Raw genomic sequence first — 19,397 nt, 5'->3', positions numbered from 1 at the left:
GGCTGTCAAAGACTCTAAATCTGGGGAGCAGGTACTGTCTATCGCCTTGGTGTCAGTAGACGAGCTGTTACTTATTTGCATTATCTCACAGAAGTAAGTCCACCCTATTTATGTAAATATCACATTTAGTAATATTTTATTATATATTTTCATGTGACACTAAATAAATGTTACTTTGCTCCAATGTAAAGTAGTGACTGTACAGTTTGTATAACAGTAACATTTGCTGTACCCTCAAATCAACTCATCACAGATACCGCATTAATGTCTAAAACTCTGGTCACAACAGTGAGTACACCGCAAATGAAAATGTCCAGTGGCCCATGTTTGTGATCAAGACCCTGAATGTAAGAACTGGCTGTACGGAATATATATTTGACTTATTGTAGATGCAGATTCATTGATCAAACAGAAACACAGAGTGTTTTGCCTAAACCAAGTCCACGTGTGTGTGTGTGTGTGTGTGTGTGTGTGTGTGTGTGTGTGTGTGTGTGTGTGTGTGTGTGTGTGTGTGTGTGTGTGTGTATATACGCATATACACATCAGTCTCAGAAGGCAAAAGATCTGCGGTTCGATCCCCTGCCTCACCATCAGGTGGGTCCTTGAGCAAGAGCTCCCCCAAGCGCCACTCGTGGCATTTTGTGGCAATGCAGAGGGACTTTCCTTTCCTTTCAATTCACTGTATAAAATGTGTCTTACTTACGTATTTCCACTTGACAAACATCAGATCCTGTAGTGGTGGAGCTCCATGACATGGCACAACAATCGTTTCTCCATACAATGCTTCCACTGTGTCTGTCCCACAAACTGCAAAACAAATATAACAGCTGTCATGAAATCCACACTGTATACCAGTACTTATACACTGGATCATTTTGTGCTGCACATAAAAAAAGCAGCAGTTGAAACTACATTCAGGATACTACAGACAAACCAGAAAAAACAGAAAGAAATGTCTAATCAACACCAAGTACTGTTTTTGCTTGTGCTGTGAAGTGTGAATAGAGTTACAAGCTGATGCCTGTGTGCTTTGGACTATTAGGAGTAGCATTGCACAAAGCATGCACAAGCTAACTTTAGCAACATAACATAATGACGGAACTCAGCAGATCCACTCATTATTGCTGCAACACGTTTATTCCTCTGGGTCTACCTACTTTGGGTTGGCTCGAAACTGCAGGAGTGAGAAGCAAGTTTAAATCACTGGTGCCACCGCTTACGCTGGTGTTTCTGCCTTTTTCTTAGAGCACCTCACTTCATTGTTTTACTGTAAATGAATGGGGGAGCTTTCTGCCACGGTAACGTATTTATATGTAAATATCTACTGCACACCTAGACTTCAGCAGCAAACTGACTGTTGAAAGTCAAACAATCCTGTAATATGGACCACAGGCACAGACAGTCTCCGGCAGAGGTGAGCATTAGGAACCTACTTTGGGTTTGGGAAAATCGTAAGCGATATAAAATGTTTAACTGAATATGAAGTAAGTCAGTCACATGTTAGCCAATGTAGCAACATGCCTTTGCATCATGGAATGTTTCTTAGCGGTGGAAAAACGTTTTTTTACTAAATATGACCTGCCAATCACGTTAGCTAATGTAGCAACATGTCTTTGCTTCATAGGACGTTTGTTAGAGGAAAACGTTTACAACTACAAGTAGCCATGTAAGCTAATTGACCAACAATAAAACCAGAAGCTTTGTAGGGTTTAATATCTGTAAGGATATATAACCTTTTTTTTCATATACTTTTTTTTGTTTTCTTTGTATTTTGCTGTTGTTCCTGTTCCTGTCATCTCCTGTGCATTTGTTAGGCAAAAATGGTCTGCTTTGTGTTTCAGACCACTGAGCCAAAAGACACAACTGCCTGGAAGACTTTCAGTCATCTTGGGGCATGATTCTTGAAGACCTGCACTGTAAGTCTTTAAAGTTATTGTAAAGGTTCATGGTGGTGATGCAAGTAAATAAGGACTCAGCTTAGCAGGAGGGATACTTATGGGCTTGCAGTTTTGTCTTATGTCTTATTTTGTCTTATTGCTTTATTAAATAGCATTTTTATTGGGTTTACAACCAGTAGATTACATATCTAATTATAGTATAGTATAGTTAAGTAAAATGTATACTGCTATACTAACAGTTTTCTATTGTAAGATGTAACTGACAAGGAAAAATCCTCAGTTCAACCCATCCAGACTGGGAATCATCTTGGAGGGGAGTGTGGTGATGGATGAACTGGCCAATCTGCCTCAGATTTTCTATTTTTGGACTGGTCAACGCACGCCACCTGGACTACCCTGAATACACGAAAAACCTTTTGTTCAGCAGCTGCTGTAATGCTCAGTCTGGGTAAAAGTGAGCTTTCTCCTAAAATTCAAAAACACTGAAAAATCAACCCATGGCTAGTTCTGATATTTCATTTCTTAGTTTGTGATGTTACACTATATACATAGTATATGGTATGGCATAGTTACAGTATGTCTGGTTGGGAGTTGCATTGCATTGGGGTTGTTTAATGTTTATTATATTCAAATGACTGATGCATGGTAGATATGTCTTATAACCTTTATTACTTTTGGCTAAGCAAAATTAAAGGCAGGGGGTCCTCCTGCTCTTGAAACAGTCTGGTAAATACTGATTTTGAATTTTAAATAAAGTAGAACAAGAATACATTTGTTTTGAGTGTCTTTATGATTTCAGTGGTCAGGTTTAGTAAATTCCATTAAAATAAAAATGCTGCTTTGACCTAGTTTAAAATAATAAGTAGACCCACTGAATTAATATAAATGTTTTTTTGTAAATTCACATTGTTATTGTTATTATTATTATTAGTGGGAGAGCTGAACAGCGCCTCAACGCTTCATCGTAGAATCGCCGTTCAACTTTCTAAACATGTGTCGTCTTTAGGAGACGGGGGCTATTACTTTTCACGTTTTCAGCTTTTCAACTTTTATTCAACGTTTTTCATCGTTTGTTTATAATGGTTGTTTATGGGAATCATCGTTTAACTTTTTGTCAACTTCCCTCTTTTCGTCAGCTTCTGTCATCGTCGTACTTTGGCGTAGAAACGTCATTTCAACTTTAAAAGCGTATATCATTGTTCTCCTTGTAAAGCATCCTCGTATCTTCTATACTTTTCAACTTGTGAGCGTTTAAATTTAGTGTGTTTTTTGATACATTTTAAGCTTTTCCATTAGTGTGTATTGTGTGAGCTAGAGTGCGTGATGTCACAGCTAGAGTGGGCGTTTTTTTTAAAGACAGAACTTCTGTTTTAACTCGTCACTACAGCCACAATTTTCACTCTATCAATGTAATTATCTCACTAAATCGTAGTTATACTTGTCTTCTTTCCAAATATGTATCTGGCTATACCCTCAGACCAATACTTTAGTTGCTATCGACCTCAAAGCGCAAAGAGATCCTGAAATTCTCCCATAGACTCCAATGATAATTTACGGCGGACGTCTGGGGAAAAAAACAGGAGGAGACATATTTTAAAAATGCGACTGTGGCTACAAGCTTTCATCCTCAAACATGAAATTAACTCCAGTTGTTCAGGGAAGCCTTGGGATTCATTTTCAATGAAAATATTTATAACTATTGTGGTTTTGCTGGAAAAAGCCTATTTATCAAGGCTGAAAGTCTGCTTTCACAGAGCAGAGTGAGCCTGATTTCCCCACCTTTCGTCTCCATAGCGACAGCACGTGCACACCGTATATATAAAGACATTGTCAATGGACTGCCGAATTCACGAGTCACCATGGCAATCCTGAGCGACACTATAATGGCAGCGTATTTCAACGGCGGAGTTGGAGGTTTTAATGCAGAGAATGAAGAATTTAAGCTGATTATTAATTGAAAAAGCAACACATCTGCATCGGCAAAGGAAAAAAAGAAAAATTTAGTTTATTTAATTACTGTTATGTTACCCTCTCCTCTTTTATTGGAAAGGAAAATTAAACATAACTTCCACATCGTTTTGTACTATTAATTCCATGAGATTTGAATATTATTAGATAATAGTAATATTCTTGTTTAATAAGGTGTAATCCTTCTGGAGCAAGAGGAACTCTATGTCAAGTCAAAATGAAACACAAAATCCTACAAAAAGGTAAGATTTGATTACACAATTACAGGATCTATATCTCGCATAGGCTTTTACAATGTTGTAGTACTCTGACTTTATTTCACTTTGATCTTATGGGTTGCATTGTCTTACAGTCACTGATGGACAGATTGTATTATTGGACCCTCCAGAAAGCACACAGTCTGTGACATTGTGTGAAGCAATGTAAATAATATTCCATTTTATTTTTCAGGACATGAAGAAATGATGAGTGCTTTGGTGCAGAAACCTTAATAAAAGTGATTCTGACAAATCATGTGTCTTAAGAGTCTTGGATTCTCTTGGTCATCTTCAGCATGACAAGAAGGGTGGCTCTCTCCTTGTATTGTGGCAATGTTGTAAAGGACAACACAATCCACTATATTGTCACATGCCCTCTCTGGACTGACCCTAAGGCCACGTAGACACTGGAACGTCGCCTTCAGAATGCCTGTGGTCATCTCCACCTTAGCCGTGTTCTGCTGTGGGCCCGGTTGAACTGTGTCTGTGATCCAGGCTCAGGTTCAGGGTAGGGTGTCATTAAATAGGGCAGACAAGGGAACCCTCTGTCCCCCAGCAAATAGCTACAGTGGTATCGGTTCAAAGTGACTAACGTTTTTACTGCAGTACCGACGCGTCGCCACGGTGCAGCAGGTGCGTCGCTGACTAAAGATTTTTAATCCTGCAGCCGGCTAAAAAAAACCTGGACGCTAGTCTCGTTTTAACCACCAGGTGGCGCAGCGTTGATTAGAAGCCTCCAAAGCACTACAGCGTAACTGAGGTCCGACTGTTCATTTCTACCTGTAACACACATATATTACACCAGACCTATTTTACTATTAAGTCTTTACTATTAAGTATCTGTTGTGTGCTCAAATGTGGGGAGTATGAAGGGCAACAACTTGTTGATGGCTTAGCTATTTTCTGTTCACTGCAAAGTTATAATTGTTCTGTGTGGTTTAAAACAGGCAGCGCCACAGCAGCAACACATTCTTTTTTTCATTCTCCTCAGCTTTTTCGTGTCTTCAAATAGAAGGCGTCTCTTAAGAATATGTACACACCGCAGTCCATCTGCAACTACAGCCGCTTATTTAGGTTTTAAACTTCCACAACTTCTTAATGAATGTTTTCCAAAAGTCGTAGATTTTATGTAAATAACCGTAAAATCATAGGAATTTGTTTTACAGCTACAGACAGTTTACTGTCGATCGTAATTTTGACAGGACGCCAGAAATCAGCAGATCAACAGCGGCGCAGTAGAGCAACATGTTTGTTCCTACGTGTTTACTCTGTGTCTGCAGAACTGCGAGTGGCTGAGATCACTTATTCCGCCTGTGTACGTTTCAACATTTTGATTTTCTATCTGTCCATCCAGCCACTTTTACCACTGTTTTTGTTTCTCTCCCGATGAGCGGTAAACGTATTTTAATCAAAGAACCGCCTTACAAACCAATAAACCAGGCAAAAATATTTGTTTTTTACAAAAAAAACAAGGAATTGGAGTTAATATGTTTTTATTATTTAGAGACAAACGGAAAACACAAAAAGTCGTTCTCTCGTTACCTCTGCTTATAATTTGGTGGAGACATCAAACTCTTACACAAACACGTGACGTGTTTCGGAATCATGTGTCCAGACAGAGAGTGACCAATACACAAATGTATGGATGTACAAAGGCAGGCTACTAGAGAAACGGGGCAGTGGTGCACTAGATGTAGCGAGAATTTGTTTTGACTGTGCGTGTCATTGTAACTGAATGAGTGGCTGATGTGACTTATTCGGCCCGTGTATATTTCAAAACTTTGATTTCCCATTCGCCCATCTAGCCACCTTCACGGGCTTCTCCTTTCTCTTGCTATGGGCAGCAAACAGATTTAAATAAAAGCACCGGCTTACAAACCAATAAAGCGAGCAAAAATATTTTTAACAAAAACACAGAATTGGATTAAAAACTGTTTTTTCGTTTAGAGAAAAACAAAAAACCTCTGCTTTTAATTTTTAATCGAAGCTCATCCGTGGATGGTCAGGGGGCAGCAGTCTTAGCAGGGAGCTCCAGACTGCCGCTCGAATGTAACACAAGATTGAATGATATGTGATGTGTTTCGTTCTCTTGACGATGACTTAGATCTGAGTTCGACCAAGCTTTTGTTTGTCTCATGTTTCCTCACAGTCGGAAAGGGAAACTTCACATCCCTCCCCCTCCTCCGTAGAGGCGCATAGACATGCTAATGTTTTGCTAGACTCTAAAAAAAAGACCGTGACATTGACAGTATATAACTGTAAATTTGTGACAGCATAATACTGTAAAAGACAATAATACCACACAACCAAATAAAACTGTTTTTCCTATCGTAAAGATTTGTTAAAAAAAAAAGGTAATTCTTATGTGTATATACCAGTGAAACGTGGCATTTCAGCTAATGTGATTTTATTTGTAATTATCCTTAGTTCCTACCTGCCCTTGTTGACGGGGGACAGGAAAAAAGTGACGCGTGTTGGGTAAGAGCGGCGTAAAGAAAAAAGTGTACATGTGCTGTACTGTCTTGCTGTGTGGCGCATTAAAGAAGAATACCACGTAAAGAAAATTGTAGCCCGTACCAACAGAGAGAAATCAGGGTTACAGTAGCTTGTCTGCCACAAACCAAACGCTGCAGAGAATATTTTTAGAAGAACTTTCATCTTTTTCCATTTTATTGTCTTTTGTTTTTTGTTCAGTTCTTTTGTTTAGCACCGTTCAGCTTCTTATTTTCATTTTTAAACTGCCATAATTTGCTATAACTTACTTAAGTTCATAACTATACTAAAAACTATAACGCGACCAGCGGTTTATGGTCTTGGCGATCCATGCACTAAGTATTCTCATGCTCGTGATCACACGATGATGATGAGACGCTGTTTTTCCTATAATTAAAATTAAAAAACTGCTTCCGCTCAGTCTCGAACCCCGGACAAAAAGTTTTGCAGCCATTCATCTTAACCACTAGGCCACTCAAGACCCGATCATTGATTGTTCTACAAGGGGCTATATAACATAATCAGCTACCTACAGGCCAAAAGGACGTAACACACTCTTCCCACAGTGCAAACTGGGCGCTGACGGGGCAGATACGGGTCCCAAATACGGTGGGGGTAGACACGTTTAACAGCTGCCTCTGTATTGTGGTGTCCTGTAATGATTGAAATGTGTAAAACAATAAAACAATACAGTAAAAACATGAACTTCTGTAAATTACGACATACCCTGTTGAAACATGTGACATAGTGGTGATTCCCTGAAGATTCTGGAATCATGCACTGACCCTGATCATTTGGCTTCAATATTAGTAATGAGATGGGTTGCACCAAATATTACCTATTTAATGGAAACAGTAATGAGCTTAATGGTCTTTAAACCAAAAGATTCTGAACAGGAAATAATAGTACCTGTAATACCTGCACATTGATATTGTGAAATGACTTCCTATTAACATAGTCTCCTTCATTGACTGAAGGAGCTTTAATAGGAATGTGGGCGCTATTGATGAAATGTTTCTAATGGTTTGTTAAATAAATTAACGATTCTTTAGAAAAACGATAATGCTCCCTCCTTCAAATATGAAAATCATATGAAAGAAAACATCAATATGTGGCTTTATGACCCTCTCACGGTGGAAAACAATATAATAAGCTGCGCCTCCACGTCCACGGGCTCGTCATCAAACGCGCACGCCCTGCTCAGTAACCTCCGAAATTAACTTACCCCAAAACATTTAATTTCAGAGTTGCTATGGTTACATACATACCCTGAAAGTTACCTCCGTTTTTGAAACCTAAAGCTCAGGTTAATCACTAACTTACCCTCAAACTTACCTGGGTATGTCACATAACCCGCTTTCTGAAACACACCCCTGGTTAGTTGAACTGTTCTTCTCAGATGGAGGTATGAGTCTGCCGTAGACTGCCTGTGCCTGTAGTCCGTGTTACAGTTTTGTTTGACTGAGAAAAATCCAACCGAGGTTTTCTGCTGCGGCAAGGAATCAGGGCAGGCATCTCTAAAGCTGTCAGATTGCTGCCGCAGCCTAGGTGTGCAGTAGATATTTACATATGAATAGGCAACCACAGGAGAAAGCCCCCCCATTCAAGTAAAAGGCAGAAACGCTAGCGTGAAATCTATGTATGAGCATGTAAAATATATCCACCTCAGCAAGTTCCGATGTGATGCGGTGGCACCACTGATTTAAACTGCCTCCTCACTCCTGCAGTTCCAGGCCGACCCACAGTAAACATAGGAATACATCATTACGAGGCCATGTGCGCTGAAATTATATTAGTATTACCGTGAACCATAATCATAGAAATGTGTGAAGCCAATATATCATATCAGATGTTAGAGCGGTGGATGTGTACATATTCTTAAAAGATGCCTGCTATTTAAAGACTCAAAAAAGGAGGAGAATGAAAACAAGAATGTTTTGCTGCTGTGACACACATCTGTCTTAAACTAGACAGAATGCTTATATGTTAGTACAGAAAATAAGACATCAACTATGTTCTTTAGAAAAAAATTGGAGGTGTATCCCATTTGGACTTTAGGACTTCCAGCCTGTACTAGGGTTGCACGGTATACCGGTATTGATTTGGTACCACAGTACTGGGGCATTTAAAACAGTACTATACTGCATTTGGATGCGACAGATATCTACAGCTCCGCCAGCAGAGCCCGCAACAGTGCAGCAACTTCGCCATGTGACGTCACTGCGTAACTACAGCTGAGTGGATGAGGAGCAAATTGAAGCTTAGGTAGAAAAAAAGCAAGCAAGCTGAAGGAAACAGCTATCAAGTGAGTCATCAGCACGGGGCAGGAGGAACGCTTGGGGAGAGCAAACACGTTGGAGAGGGAGGGAGGGCGGTACGGAGAGAGGGGAGAGAGAGAGAGCACAGAAGAGGAGAATGGCCGCTACCACAGTCACCACCCCGCAACTTGTGGAAAAACCAGAAGCATGAAGTGCTACATGGCAGCACTTAAAAAAAAAAAAAAAAAAAAACGTGCAGAAAACTATTCAGTATCAGTCAGCATCAGTCAAGAAGCCTACCAATGTAATCTAGTCCGTGATTTGAGTAGCAACAGCAAACACATTCACATTCATGGAATACAATCAACACAAAATGGTGATGGTAGTGTCAATGTGTTAAGAAAACAATAAGCCCACAGAGAAGTTCTCAAGAGACATCTAACTGGATACTTGACTCCGCTATGTTACAGGCACCCATGTCTGGATATATACAACATGTATTTATTCACACTGACTGTTCTAAAATTGTTGTGCTGGATTTGGGGTGAAAGGAGCTTCCTTGTCTTGATGTCATTGGTTTCCATCTCCTCTTTTGGCCAGTTTATTTTGCCAGCAGGGTACCTGACAACCGGGAGGGCGTCGGTGTTGATTGCACGGACTTTGTTCTTCCCATTCAGCTGACTTCTCAGGACTTGCCTTGCCCTTTGGAGGTACTTAGTGGTTGCTGTTTTCCTTGTGGCCTCTTCGGGGTTACCATTTGCCCATGGGATTCCAAGGTATTTGTAGCTTTCCTCTGCCATCTTGCCCTCTGGTAGTTTTATCCCCTCAATCCTGACTACCTTTCCTCTCCTTACTACCATCCGTCCACAATGATGATATCTCATTCGCTCTTACAGCATACGGCTTAATGTCATCCACGTAGAGGAGGTGGCTAATGGTTGCGTTATTCCGCAATCGGTACGTGTAACCAGTCTGGGTGATGATCTGGCTGAGGGGGTTTAAGCCTATGCAGAACTGCAGTGAGGACAGAGCATCTCCTTGGTATATGACGCACTCAATGTTGACTTTGGCAATCAGCTTGAAGTTTGCCTGTAGGGCTGTTTTCTACTTTCCCATTAAGTTCTGGATAAAGGTTCTTAGTGTCCTGTTGATCTTGTAAGGTTCCAAGCATTCCATGATTCACGTGTGAGGCATTGAGTCATAGGCTTTCTTGTAGTCAATCCAGGCAGTGCGTAGGTTGGTATGTCTGGTCCTACAGTCTTGGGTGACTGCTTTGTCTACCAGTAGCTGGTATTTTGCTCCCCTGGTGTTACTACCAATTCCTTTCTGGGCACTGCTCATGTATTGATCCATGTGCTTGTTTATCTTGGCTGCTATGATGCCTGACAGGAGCTTCGATGTTGTGCAGAGGCAGGTTAGGTGGTAGTTGGATGGGACTGCTCCCTTCTGGGGCTCCATCAGGATCAGGATTGTTCTGCCTTCTGTTAAACATTCAGGGTGAGTTTCATCCACTAGTAGCTTGTTAATTTGTGTCGCAAGGCGCTAATGGAGTGAGGTTAGCTTCTTCAACCAGTAGGCATGGATCATGTCAGGGCCTGGTGCTGTCCAGTTCTTCATATCTGAGACTTTCTCTTGGATGTCTGCCATTGTGATGGCTACTGGATCTTGTCCAGGAAGGTTGTGTGGTCTGCTCTCGGGTTCACCAGCCACTTGGCATTGCTGGTTTGTGATACCTTCTTCTTCCATATACCTTTCCACTATTCTTCAGTCTCCAGCCTTGGTGGGTCTGCTCTCATGTTGTTACCCTGCCACTGTAAGTACACCTTGAATGGTTCAGTGGAGCACCCTGTTTATTCTCCCAGTTTTCAACTTCTCTGCTGTATCTCTTCAGTCGGATAGCCAGGGCTGCGAGTCTTTGCTTTGCAGTCTCCAAGGCCTCAGGGATGTCCATGTTGCTATACTTCTTAGGTAGGTTGTACTTCTTTGTTATGCCTTTCTGTAGTTCTGATAGGCTAACCTCTTTCCGTGTTGCCTTTATCTTAGCCTCCGTTTCCATATAGGGTAATGCACCTTATGGCTTGTGTTAATCTTATAGCCAAGTACCTCCAGGACCATAGTTGCTGTGCTATATACCAGCTAATTAGTCTCAGTGATCGTCATAGTTGGTATCATTCGTAGTGCTGTATTGACATCTTCTAGCAGACTTTCAGAAGTTGCTCCGCTTCACTTATTCTTGGTAACCGGTTTCCGGGGTTCTGGGTGTCTATCTTAGTCATGATCACTCTTAGGTCAGCTGCTTTTGCATGAAGCTATTATATAGCATGTTACTATTGGGGCTTGGAACCCAATCTCTGATTGTGGGGAGAATGATGGTATCTCCCCTTCTGACCTGGCGTCCTGGCTCCCCCATCCCGGACGAGCCCCCAGGATAGTACAGTGGAAAAAATCCTGTTCATGAGCAGCTAGATCTGAGTGTGCTTTTGGAGATTTTATTGTGAATAAATGAAAACATTGTTACCACTCACTCCTGGCTTTTGTCAACCTTACCATTGTCCAGTTAGTGCTTTGACCACAGCCTCCTCTGCAAACAGGAGATAAAATGAACAGGGGAGTTCGCAAAGGTCAAACTCTTCCTCTAATGTAGGTGGTGGAAGGGCAGTTGATTCTTGGGGTTTGGGGAGCTCCTCACTGTTGTTTTTGTCTCTATCAAGCTACCTCAGACAAATAATGAAGACTTTGCCCCAGGTCTCCTCCCTCAGCTATCCATTCATTTCATATGAGTTTCATCGTTCAGTGAATAGTGTGAACAGATAGGTGAAACCAGTCAAAAAAATGATCTGTTGACTTATCAGACTATGTTACCATATACACCCGAATATGGAAGTGATTCCTTGGGTGCAGACTATCTTGGAAGTTTAATTTATTGTACCAAGAACAACCTTCTCTGCTGCTCGCCTTTCTCAGAGTCTGCTCACACACACTTCGTGTGTGGGGGTGGGGATAGAATGTCAAGGTAATTCATTCTATATAAAAATGTGCAGTGCTGTTTTAGCAGGCACCAGCATGTCTGTAGAGCCCATCAGCAGGGTCAAAAACAAACACTGTTCACTCTTGTTTAACAAATAAACCAAACTGCTTTTCATTATTTACTAACTGGCCAATTTGCCAAAAACACAGTGCACTGCAAGTCAGGAGCCAGACTGACCGATAAGAGCAGCAGGAGCAAGAAGAAATGTTGATCGATTCGTTGTTCTGCATTTATGAGATTGCAGTAGATGCAAGTTTAGTTTACGACTTTGCATAAAAATAAAGACAGGAAAACAAAAAGTGCGTTTATGGCACCAATTTATACAATGTCAACAGCAGGGAAACTAATCATTTTCTCCAGGGTAATTTATAAGCAAATGCTGTGTTAAGGATCCAGTCAGTTCCGACATGTAATTACAAAAAATGGTTCAACACCTACAAAGTAACAACACAACTTAGAAAGTGAACCACAATGTGAAGCAGGATGAAGTTTGAACTAAAAATACTTCACAAGCAGGTAAAGACTAACAGGATCTAGGATCAGGATCATCACTAGAACAGAAAACCACAGACCAACAGAAACAACAATGAAAAACCACCCCAGATACACAGCAAAGTAAACAGGTAAAGCTTTGGAAGTGTACGGTGTAAAACCATTATTCATCACAACACACAATATGAATTAATAATATGCGACCACGAAGAGAACAGCATAAATGAGTGAAATGCTTTTCCCAGCAGGTATTCCACTAAAACAAATAAACTGCATCAACCTTGGTGAATAAGATGCTAATAATGCATCTACTGTAGTATGACAAAAAAAATCACACTCTTTGACAAATTCAAACTGTTAAAAAAGTGGAGAAAATGAACATTATATCAGAGCTTGGGCAAGAAGAGACATCTAAGGACAAGGGGGGGTCAAAGTGGGGAAAAAGCTCTAAATGAATGGCCAGACCGGGGGGGTTTCGGAAGGAGAGGGTGATGGAAGAATCAGGAAATCAAAAAGCCTGGGAAGAAGTCAGTCTGGACAAAACTGAGGAACAAAGGAAGGACAAATCAAACTGAGGAACAAACTCAAAGAGGAACAAAGGAAAGAAAGATTGCCAAGGGCACCTGCCTCCGGGCAGGATGAAGCATCACAGTGAGAATCAAGTTCAAACCTGGAGTGGACGGGAAGAAGACAGATTATCTACATCATCCCCAACTTAACAGCTTTCAGGCCGACGCCCAAACCACCAGCAACAAAGGGGTTATGAGTAAACCAGTGAAGCACACAGGAAAATAATTTATAATGTTTTGACTGTATTTGATTTTTTTTATTTCATACACTGATCATTTTTATTACTTGCTGTTGGCTTTTGCTGTTGCATAAAAGACCCAATTTTGGAGTTAAAGTAACAGCATCCTCTCCTTAATTTTACTAGAAAAAAATATCTTTTCAAATGAGCTTGTAGCCTCTCCTTGAAGTAAAAAATAGTGTGTGACTAAGCCAGGCTGCATAATGAAAGCCCTTGTCGGTTTTGTCGGGACCCATAAATCAACATGTGTAGAGTGGTAAAAGTATACTTACCACAGAAACCAGTTCCAGCAACCACAACAACAGTTGCTGTACGTATAAGAAGGAAGATACTATAACTCATGTGACTCCTTGGTATCTGTAATCTTCTTGTCTGTACAGGTGCTAATGAGATTCAAACAATGCATTTAAAGCAGTGAATTAGCTGGATGAATTCCTTTGCCTCAAGTTAGAAACCTGTATTGTTATACCGCAAGCAGGCTGACAGATTAACCACTTTGATCTCTGATGTCTTGTAACTAAAGATTATAGGGTAACAATCAAAACATATACATATACAGCCTTCTGTCCATTAGGGTCTTTTCTTGCAGCCTAACTGCTTCTATTTGAAAGTTCTCATGGTCAGTGTAACAGACAGTAAATCGTATATTACTCTTAGATTTATGATAATGTATTGCCAGACTTGTATTCTATTGGAATGCTACAGTAAGAGCTTTAACCAATCAGCAGCAGGTGCATTGACAGAAAGACAGAGTACAGACAGAGACCAGAGCAAGGACGTCTGTCGGGCCATTGAGTGGGAGGCACACGCATATAAAATGGAAAATGCAAGCATGTAAGATGAGAGAGCAGCTAAAGTTGGACATTTCTGAAAGTGAAATATCAGCTCTGATGGATGCATTAGAAATGGCATCAATTAACTTTATACAGAAATTAGAAGTTGCACCACTCCATGAAATGAAATCAGTTGATGAGTGGATGCCTGTGACTAAGGCAACTGTTATGGTCAATTATGAAAGCGGTGTAAATGGTGTAAAGCGTGACTGAGTGTGAAGCAGTGAAACAGCATTTAGAGGCTATGAGAAAAGAGCCTGTGTTCGCTCCATTTTTGGGCCCTCAGTCCCATCGACAAGCCAATACTCCTGTAGTCATTATAGCATTGGTACATTCAGATGAGTTTATCTCAGCAACCACAATGTCTATTTGAATACACTTGTGAGATGTGATATAAGATGTAAAAATTAGTGTATGTGTTACTGAATTGATGTTTATGAATAACAAAGTAAATGTTTTACAATACTAATCCTTTTTTTCAGGATGAATGATACCTCAGCAGCTCCACACCTCCATAAAATCATAGCACAATTAGTGAACATTAACTAAAAACTAGAAAAAGTAATTTCTCGAGAAATTACGTGGGAGAGCTGATCTGCTGCCGCAACGATGACAAACGCTGATTAAGCTGCTGACGTCAAAAAGTTGACTACGTCCAAAAGTTGACTACGGCAAAACGATGAAAACGAGAAAACGATGACAAAGATTAAAACGATGACAAAAGATGGCGATTAAAAAGATGATGATTAAAAAGATGACCAAGGTCATACTAAGACAAGATTAAAATATGACAATGACTCAAAAGTTGACCAAGGTAAAAAGATGTCAAAGATTAAAAAGTTGACCAGAGTGCATTGTTGACAATCATAAATAAGCTGACTATCTTTTTGATTTGAAGAAAGTATTTGTAAATAATTACCTAACTGTGTAATAGTTTAATAACTAGTAGAAATTTACCAGTCAGAAACGAAAATCTTGCCATTTAAGGTAATAAATTACATTGGTGCTTTTATTTTGAAAGGATTTAGAGGTTGTGTGTGGGCAATTACTAAACTATAAAATAGTTATTAGATAGTCATAATTTATCATTCAATAGCAAGAATAGCCCTATTAAAGCAAAAGATTTAGATTTAGCCCTTTCAGAATAAAAGCACCCTAATAAGTTTGAGTGGCTATTTACTGAACTCTAAAGTAGTCTCATTAACGATTGGTTAGTATTCAGAACCACAAACTTTCTAATCAATCTTGCCATTAAAGGTAAAAAATTGTAATTGGTGCTTTTATTTTGAAAGGATTTAGAGGAAATGTGTGGGGGTAATAGCGTAACTGTTAATTAGTCTTTAAATAATCATAATTACCCATTCAAAGGCAAGAACAGTGCAGTTAAAGCTAATAATTGGCATTGGTGCTTTTATTTTGAAAGGATGTAGAGGAAGCATGTGTGGGTCATTACTAAACTGTTAATCTATATTTAAACAGTCATAATTACCCATCTAAAAGCAGAAATATTGCTATTAAAGCTAATTATTTGGCTTGGTGCTTTTATTTTGAAAGAATTTAGAGGAAGTGTGTGCTTAATTACTACACAATCCAATAGTGTAGTTGAGTAATCAGTAATAAGCATGGAACTGCTGTCTACACTGAGCATCAGGAGTTTGAGCTGTCAGTGAAATCTGCAGCTGCGCCGTCGCCATGGAGACGAAAGGCGGGAAAATCAGGCTCACTCTGCTCTGTAAAAGCAGAGTTTCACCCTGAATAAACAGGCTTGTTCCAGCTAAACCATGATAGTTATCACAACAATTATTTCATTTTACGAGTCCCAAGGCTTCAATGAGCAAATGGTGTGAATTTTATGTTTAAGGACAAAAGCTTATAGCCACAGTCGCAATTTCAAAATATGTCTCCTCTGTTTTTCTCCCCAGACGTCTGCCGAAAATTATCATTAGAGTCTATGGGAGAATTTCAGGATGTCTCTGCGCTTTGAGGTTGATAGCAACTAAAGTATAGGTCTGAGGGTATATCCAGACACATCATTAGAAAGAAGACAATTATGACTACGATTTATTGAAGTAATTACGTTGATAGAGTAAAAATTGTGGCTGTAGTGACGAGTTAAAGACAGAAGTTCTGTCTTAAAAAAGCGCACCTTCTCACTGTAGCTGTGACATCACGCACTCTAGCAGAGCCAATACACACTAATAGAAAAGCTGAAAATTTAACAAAAACCACACGATATTTAAACGCTCACAAGTCGAAAAGTATAGAAGATACGAAGACGCTGATTTACACTGATAAAGTTGAAAGATGATAGACGCTTTTGAAGTTGAAATGACGTTTCTACGCCAAAGTATGACGATGACAGGCGCTGATGAAAAGAGGAAAGTTGACAAAAAGTTGAACGACGATTCCCATAGACGACCATTATAAAAAAAACGACGGAAAAAGTTTAATAACGTTAAAAGTTGAAAAGCTGAAAACGTGAAAAGTAATAGCCCCCATCTCCTAAAGACGACACACGTTTAGAAAGTTGAACGGCGATTCTACGACGAAGCGTTGAGACGATGAAAGCGACCGAAAAACGGGGCGAAATAATAAGAAGAAGAAAAACTAGAAAAAGTAATTTCTCGAGAAATTACGTGGGAGAGCTGATCTGCTGCCGCAACGATGACAAACGCTGATTAAGCCGCTGACGTCAAAAAGTTGACTGCGTCCAAAAGTTGACTACGGCAAAGCGATGAAAACGAGAAAACGTTGACAAAGAATAAAACGATGACAAAAGATGGCGATTAAAAAGATGACCAATGTCATACTAGGACAAGATTAAAATATGACAATGATTCAAAAGTTGACCAAGGTAAAAAGATGTCAAATATTAAAAAGTTGACCAGAGTGCATTGTTGACAATCATAAATAAGCTGACTAGCTTTTTAATTTGAAGAAAGTATTTGTAAATAATTACCTGTGTAATAGTTTAATAACTAGTAAAAATTTACCAGTCAGAAACAAAAATCTTGCCATTTAAGGTAATAAATTACATTGGTGCTTTTATTTTGAAAGGATTTAGAGGTTGTGTGTGGGCGATTACTAAACTATAAAATAGTCATTAGATAATCATAATTTATCATTCAATAGCAAGAATAGCCCTATTAAAGCAAAAGATTTAGATTTAGCCCTTTCAGAATAAAAGCACCTTAATAAGTTTGAGTGGCTATTTACTGAACTCTAAAGTAGTCTCTATAACGATTGGCAAGTATTCAGAACCACAAATTTTCTAATCAATCTTGCCATTAAAGGTAATAAATTGTTATTGGTGCTTTTATTTGAAATGATTTAGAGGAAATGTGTGGGGGTAATAGCGTAACTGTCAATTAGTCTTTAAATAATCATAATTACCCATTCAAAAGCAAAAACAGTGCAGTTAAAGCTAATAATTGGAATTGGTGCTTTTATTTTGAAAGGATTTAGAGGAAGCATGTGTGGGTAATTACTAAACTGTTAATCTATCTTTAAAAAGTCATAATTACCCATCTAAAAGCAGAAATACTGCTATTAAAGCTAATTATTTGGCTTGGTGCTTTTATTTTGAAAGGATTTAGAGGAAGTGCGTTGCTTAATCACTACACAATCCAATAGTGTGGTTGACTAATCAGTAACAAGCATGAAATGGCTCTGTACACTGAGCATCAGCAGTTTGACCTGTCAGTCAAATCTGCAGCTGCGCCGTCGCCATGGAGACAAAAGGCGGGAAAATCAGGCTCATTCTGCTCTGTAAAAAGCAGAGTTTCACCCTGTATAAACAGGCTTGTTCCAGCTAAACCATAATAGTTATCACAAAGATTATTTCATTTTTCGAGTCCCAAGGCTTCAATGAGCAAATGGTGTTGAATTTTATGTTTGAGGACAAACGTTTGTAGCCACAGTCGCAATTTCAAAATATGTCTCCTCCTTGTTTTCTCCAGACGTCTGCCAAAAATTATCATTAGAGTCTATGGGAGAATTTTCAGGATCTCTCTCTGCTTTGAGGTCGATAGCGACTAAAGTATAAGTCTGAGGGTAAAGCCAGACACATCATTAGAAAGAAGACAAGTATGACTACGATTTAGTGAAATAATTACGTTCATAGAGTAGAAATTGTGGCTGTAGCGACGAGTTAAAGACCGAAGTTCTGTCTTTAAAAAGCGCACCCTCGCACTCTGGCTGTGACATAACGCACTCTAATGACCCAATACACACTAATGGAAAAGCTGAAAATTTAACAAAAACCACACCATATTTAAACGCTCACTAGTCGAAAGTATAGAAGATACGACAACGCTGATTTACGAGGAGAAAGTTTGAGCGATGATGACGCTTTTGAAGTTGAAATGACGTTTCTACGCCAAAGTATGACGATGATAGACGCTGATGAAAAGAGGGAAGTTGACAAAAAGTTTAATGATGATTCCCATAGACGACAATTATAAAAAACGATGAAAAAAGTTGAATAACGTTAAAAGTTGAAAAGCTGAAACATAAAAAGTAATAGCCCACATCTCCTAAAGATGACACACGTTAGAAAGTTGAAACGACGATTCTACGATGAAGCGTTAAAAAGTAGATAGCAATCAAAAAAAGGGCGGAATAAGTAGAAGAATAATAATAATAATAAGACCGAAGATAACAATAGTGTGAGAGCTGTTCAGCTCTCCCACTAATAAAGACCGAAGATAACAATAGTGTGAGAGCTGTTCAGCTCTCCCACTAATAAAGACCGAAGATAACAATAGTGTGAGAGCTGTTCAGCTCTCCCACTAATAAAGAGCGAAGATATCAATAGTGTGAGAGCTGTTCAGCTCTCCCACTAAATATGGATTTGATAAAGTGAAGCAGGACAAAATTATAACGATTGTTAATGCCAGCATTCAGATGACTTTCTGAGATTTCTAGTGTGTTTTCCCACTACCGTTTCACCTAAAATAGCATAAGTAATCAATAAATTGATGAATTTTTCAGTTAATAAAACAGTTTTGTGGGACACATACTGTAATGGAATTGGTTTGCCAGTAATATGGGCTTTGCATTATCCTTATCTTATGTTTAGATTCCTTAGAATCTTAGCTTTCACTTGAGACATAGTTTATTTGTGTTGCATCAAGAATCTTAGTGGTAGAGCCACAAAGGTGCCATGTGCTAACGTTAGAAGCTAACTTTAAAAGCTAACATTAGCAGCTAATAATGGCTGTCACAGGTGGAACTACATATTTCATCATATTTTGGTTATTACTGGGGCTGTGATTGATGCATGACATTTATATAGCACTGTAGCAGTATAGTAGTATGTAGTATGTCCACTGTTAATTAACTTTTATGTTGATGATGCTGT

General features: G+C 39.3%; 1 protein-coding gene and 1 long non-coding RNA gene across 6 annotated transcripts in view; one reads left to right on the top strand and one right to left on the bottom strand.

Annotated features, from left to right (window-relative positions):
• alcama (activated leukocyte cell adhesion molecule a) overlaps nucleotides 1-19,397 on the bottom strand; it is a 64,265-nt gene that overhangs the window by 37,860 nt on the left and 7,008 nt on the right. For 2 of the 4 annotated variants that reach the window (XM_029173538.3, XM_055514367.1), the window contains exon 2: nucleotides 704-807. In XM_029173538.3, coding sequence (XP_029029371.1) covers nucleotides 704-807 — 104 coding nt within the window. Of the gene's footprint in view, nucleotides 1-703; nucleotides 808-7,149; nucleotides 7,270-7,342; nucleotides 7,371-19,397 lie in introns of those variants that run through there. The other 2 variants (XM_055514366.1, XM_055514365.1) reach the window with 2 other exon arrangements.
• Nucleotides 1,274-2,667, top strand: LOC129605094 (uncharacterized). Of its 2 annotated transcripts, XR_008696605.1 has the most exons (3): nucleotides 1,274-1,414; nucleotides 1,842-1,916; nucleotides 2,179-2,667. It is a non-coding gene; the product is annotated as an uncharacterized LOC129605094 (long non-coding RNA). The 2 variants fall into 2 exon arrangements; XR_008696606.1 differs by having other exon boundaries at nucleotides 1,842-2,667.

The sequence above is a fragment of the Betta splendens genome, chromosome 14 (assembly GCF_900634795.4).
Source record: "Betta splendens chromosome 14, fBetSpl5.4, whole genome shotgun sequence".
NCBI classification, from domain to species: Eukaryota; Metazoa; Chordata; class Actinopteri; order Anabantiformes; family Osphronemidae; genus Betta; species Betta splendens.
This window is presented reverse-complemented; position numbering and strand designations above follow the sequence as displayed.